Source organism: Lineus longissimus, chromosome 10 (genome assembly GCF_910592395.1).
Source record: "Lineus longissimus chromosome 10, tnLinLong1.2, whole genome shotgun sequence".
Lineage (NCBI taxonomy): Eukaryota > Metazoa > Nemertea > Pilidiophora > Heteronemertea > Lineidae > Lineus > Lineus longissimus.
In genome coordinates, this window is record NC_088317.1 from 12,061,499 (window position 1) to 12,066,574 (window position 5,076).

General features: G+C 47.0%; 1 protein-coding gene across 1 annotated transcript; it reads right to left on the reverse strand.

Annotated features, from left to right (window-relative positions):
* Window positions 1–255: 255 nt before the first annotated feature.
* Window positions 256–2,394, reverse strand: LOC135494338 (uncharacterized). The gene has a single exon (XM_064782254.1). It carries the CDS (start codon window positions 2,392–2,394, stop codon window positions 256–258), a length of 2,139 nt encoding a protein of 712 aa, XP_064638324.1.
* Between the last annotated feature and the right edge of the window lie 2,682 nt (window positions 2,395–5,076).

Sequence of the window (5,076 nt, forward strand, 5' to 3'; positions counted from 1 at the left end):
ATGGAGGGGAAACACCCCAAATCCCCCCCCCCCAAACCCCCATGTTGGGACCATCCATAGTTCTTTCCGACACATTTTTGTTTTGGTAATGTAATACATTGTGATTGTCCTTATTCACGGGAATCGGGCGTTTCCAGTGATATACGACACAAATAGGTTGTCCTCATGCATTCACTTTGGAAACGCATTTTAAAATAGATGTTCGTTCGTTCGTTCGTTCGTTCGTGAATTCCTCCCGCTAGAATCGAGAAACCCTTATAAAAGGTCGTTGTATTTACAGTCTCTGGCGATATATAGTCTGTGGCATATTAAGTTGCATAGCGAGTTGGCCCTGTCAGTGTTTGATTTTAATGAAATTATAGGAGTATTTCGAATTGAGCTTGTGTTAATATTTTTGGTGTTGCCATTCAGTGTGTGTATAGTGTAATAGGTCAGTACATCCATCCTGTATCCCCAGCCGTTCAAAATCGCATAGCACAACTCTGTCTTCGTCTGAGGAGGGGGTAGTCCGTCTCCTTGGTATAGACTGCATAGTGTCGAGATCAGATTCCCTCGATCCTTCTCAAGAGATGGGCATGTGACTAGAAAGTGTGGGGCATCTTCCTCTTCCGAGCGACATAATGGGCATTGGGGATCAACCTCTTGCTTGTTGAAGCGTACTCTGTCCTGTCGTAGGCCAAATCTACCAACCAGGAGTCTTGCTCTTGTAGTTGCCTCTGTAACTAGATACTGCTTTCCTTTACAAGCTTGCCACAGAGGGTGGGGGCGACCTATCCATACCTGGTCGAGGATAATCCATTGGAGGGTCTTTCTGGCTTGAGCTTCAGAAACTAAGGCGTTGGTCCACGAGTCCTTAATCAACATGATGGTGTTATCCTTCCAGTGGCATTTCTTCCAGGGGTGTTGAAGTGCCTGGTGGATGTTGATGCCATACTTTTCGGCTGTTTTACATATCTTGTTAAACCAGCTCTTCGAGGTATCTGATTTAAGAGACAGTTGTCTTTGCGCGACTTGCCATAGGGGATTATTTCTGTCGAGTCTTGTGATGGCTCCAAACAGGGAGAGTTGACGTGCGTGAATTGTTGCCTCGATTGGTATTGTTCCAAGCAGCAGGTAGATGGCCGACTTAGCTGTGCTTTCCGGTAGACTCTGGATTAGTCTTAGTGCCTTTCGGTGAAAGAGATCGAGTTGGGACACTTGAGCTGCCGACAAGATGGTGGCTTCGAGACCATGCAGAAGTCTTGGGATGACGAAGGTGTCATAGATTTTCATTGATGCGGAAGGGTCTAGACCATTATAGCTGTGAAAACCCACACCCATCAGGGCATATGCTGTCCGTCTTGCCAGGGTAATCCTCGGTGAAATATCAGGACGCGTCTTTCCCTTTTGCCAGTTTAGCCCAAGATGTACGAAATCCCCCGCTATAGCAGCTGGTTTGCCACCCAGGTGCCATTCCTGAGCTTTACTTGAACTTGCTTGCGACTGGTGGTGTGGACATACTACTGATTTCACTGGATGTAGTTCATAAAGATTGGTGTTTGAGTGGTCGTTGCTGACTGACATCATTGCTTGAAGTTCCATGGGACTTGATGTGAGAAGGAGTAGGTCATCGGCGCAGCCAGGGGATCCGATGTATGTAGGGCCTATATGCAGTCCCAGCCCTGCTTTAGTGAGGGATGATGCCAAATCGTTTGCATACAACTTGTAAAGTGTCGGAGACATGACTGCACCTTGCTTCACTCCTTGTCGGACTGCATATTCCCTGCTGTCTTCACCGCACCATCTCACAACCTCTGTACTGGAGTCATACAGATCGTCAATCAGACACCACAGAAATTTCTTCATTGGTGTACCAAACATCTTGAGTTTGAGGCGAGAGTGGGACACAACATCAAAGGCTTTGCGAGCATCAAGTGAGCAGATCAGCAGGTCCTGTTTCTTTTCCTTGGTTTCGGCGATGGCTTCAGTCACAAGAAGAGAGGCCATTGAAGGTGATCTTCCGGCTGAAAAGCCATACTGAAGTCCGCTCTGCCCATCTGTGAGGTCTTTCTCAGTGCACATGAGGCAAATCAGCTCCAGTAGTTTACCAAAGATTGACGTTATTGTGATCCCGCGGTAGTTATCTAGCAATAAGGAGTCCTTTCCTTTCTTTGGAATTGGGATCTTGTACGCCGTCTTCATTATCTTCGGGGCCTTTTTCGCCTTCATGATGGAGTTGAAAATGGCAGTGAGCTTTTCCATGGCAAGTTGGGAGCAGGAGAGTAATTTTAAATGTTCTGGGCGGAATCCTTCTCTATCGGCCGCTTTCTTCTTGCTCATCCCGTCAATCGCTTTCTTTATCATTGTGATGTCAATTTCAGTACCGTCATCAATGCTTCCTGCCACTTTACGCATGTTAAACAGCAGGCGGTCCATATCTGGTTCCTCTACCTTTGGGGTTGCTAGCTTTTCATAGTAGTTTGCCCACTCACTTCTGATAGCGTTGTCATCAGTTATGATTTCACCTTCTATGCTGATTGCGGTTGTTGCTGTCTTTTCTTTCCTCTGTTTAGCAATGATTCTGTGGAAAAGAGCCTGGTCAGTGGTGAAAGCTGACGATATTTCTCCCAGCAGCTGCTAACGATCGCTTGCGTCCTCCCTCCTCTGGATCTGGCGTACCTTCTTTGTTGCCGCTTTCTTACCAATCCATGCCGGGTGGTCACCGGTGGGCTTTCCAAGCTGTTTCCACGAGAATAGTCGATTTTTAGATTCTCTGACTGCTTCTGCCAGTTCATCAGACCAATTCTTTGGGCGACCTCCACTATGTCTGGACTTGATGGACCTGTATGGTACGGCTGCTATGGTGGCTGTGTTTAGGGCATTCTGAAGTGTTAGGATAGCATCGTGGGGATCCATGTCATGGATGGGAGAAGACTGCAACTCGTTTGACAGGATTTTTTCAAACTCATCAGGATCAGCTTCGTCAAATCGGAAGAGCTTTTTCGCAACAGGCTCCTTCTGTGACTTCTTTGGTGGGTTGAGACATGGGATCTGTGTGTCACTCTTCAGCGGTAAGTGTTTGGATGAATTTGTCGCAGCCTGATCCATGATTAGGGATGGGGTGGACCAGCCCGAAGAAGAGCTAGCCCTTTCACCAATACAGATGTGATATATTCTGGACCTGTGTCCGAGGTGTGGATTTATATATGATGAGGCGGTTGATTCTGCACCTATGTCGGTAAGCTTCAGATCGTGTATCAACTCCAGAAATCGTCTCTCCTTCAGCCCCTTCCGGTTAAAACGGTCCTCATTGAGATCCCCGGCAAGGACTACTTCATACTCTCCTCTGTATTTTAACACCAGCTCGTACAATATGTCAGTATCCTCCATGAAGGTTTGAGTTGCAACCGCGCTGGTTCCTGATGACAGGTAGCAGTTAATGATACAAAGGGGTCGTGAGGGTAGATCGCATAGGGTAAGTAGTATTCTCTCATTGCCGTCGTCTTTTGTCTTCTTCATGAAGGGGTTGAGCCATGGCGCCCACAGAGTTACTACCCCTCCTCTCCCTGCAGTTTGATACCGATTCAGGCAGTCTTGAGACATCTCATCGTAGGCAACACAGTTGTGGTGATCTCGGTCTTGACGGCACCGTTGCTAACTGTTGCGAACTGTTGCTACGCAGGGTGACGTCATCACCGGGTTTGGCGCATCCTCCTCATGTGACGTATGTCGATGAAGCCGACGTCTTCGGGCGACGTCGGGCGGTCACGGCAGGGGATTGTTGAAAAATGTATGTACGTTGTTGGAAGAAAAAGGCGGAAGGAGAGCGCACGAAATAAAAAAGAGAGACACCGTATTTGAGCCGTTTTATGGCATTTATTACAAGAAGAGTAGCGGAAGATTATTACACTGGTGTGCAGCGGTAAGGGATTGAATCTGCGTGAATAATTGTAAGTTAAAACCCCCAAAAAGTTAGAATTCGCCCGTGAGTTGAGCGAACAAAGTCGGAGCGCACTGACACTGTGCCGAGTCAAAGAAGAAGGTTGAAGTCGGTGATTCCTTGTTTTGATAAATTTAAAATAGTGTGTTATATGCTTTGTGAGGCGCACTAAAGTACACGCTTTGTAGTACATCACGATTTTTAGAAATATGGATACGATTGTTGAAATTGATGCTGACACGGGCCGTGAAAGTGGAGATTTCCAATGTGAAGGAGGGATGGAAGTCGGCCGGGGTTTTAGGCGGGAACATGTTCAAAGCCCCGACGAAGAGACAACTGCTTCAAGCAGTGCACATCATATCAGTAATGATGGGTTTGCTGGGCCTAAACAAACCAGTGCCAGTAAGCCTACACGAGATAGTGTTCATTCGTTAGGCATGGGTGAACCAAGTGCAAGCAGGGCTTCTTTGAGTCACTCTTATGAACATGATGCCGCCCTAGGCGTACAGGTACCAGATCAGATGTCTTCGTTTTTGGACTGCTTTGCTTCGTTGATGCAAAACAGATTAAAGCAGGAGCAGTCACAACCGCCTACGTCTGCGAAGGTGCAGGCTCCAAAGAACTATGCGCCTAACCTTAACTTTAGAATTTGGTTAGAACGGTTCAATTCATATGCGGATCTGGCTAGAATCCCAACATCGCAGAGACGGCAACAATTACTGTCCAGACTTGAACATCAGGCATATGTGGCAGTAGCCAATCTTAATCTTAGTGAGGAGATTTCTTATAAGGATTTTACGTCAGCCCTAGAACGGAGGTTCCACAACACAACCAGGGAGGATTACAAGCTACAGTTGAGAGCACGTCAACAGGGGTCGACAGAGTCACGGGAAAGCTATTCTGATGCATTGCAGGAGTTAGCACTAAATGCATATCCCAACGGAGGTTTTGAACTGCAACAAGAAATGGCTTTGGACCAGTTTTTAATGGGCGTGAAATTGTCCGAGGCATTAAAACAGCAGCTTTTAATGAGTTCGCCAAAGACACTAGAGGAAGCCATAAGAAAGGTGCGACAGTTGGAGGCCGCCCAGCTACTTTTGAATCAGGGACACATCACACAGCACACAGCTCAAGAGAGACCAAGGCAAAGGATAGCA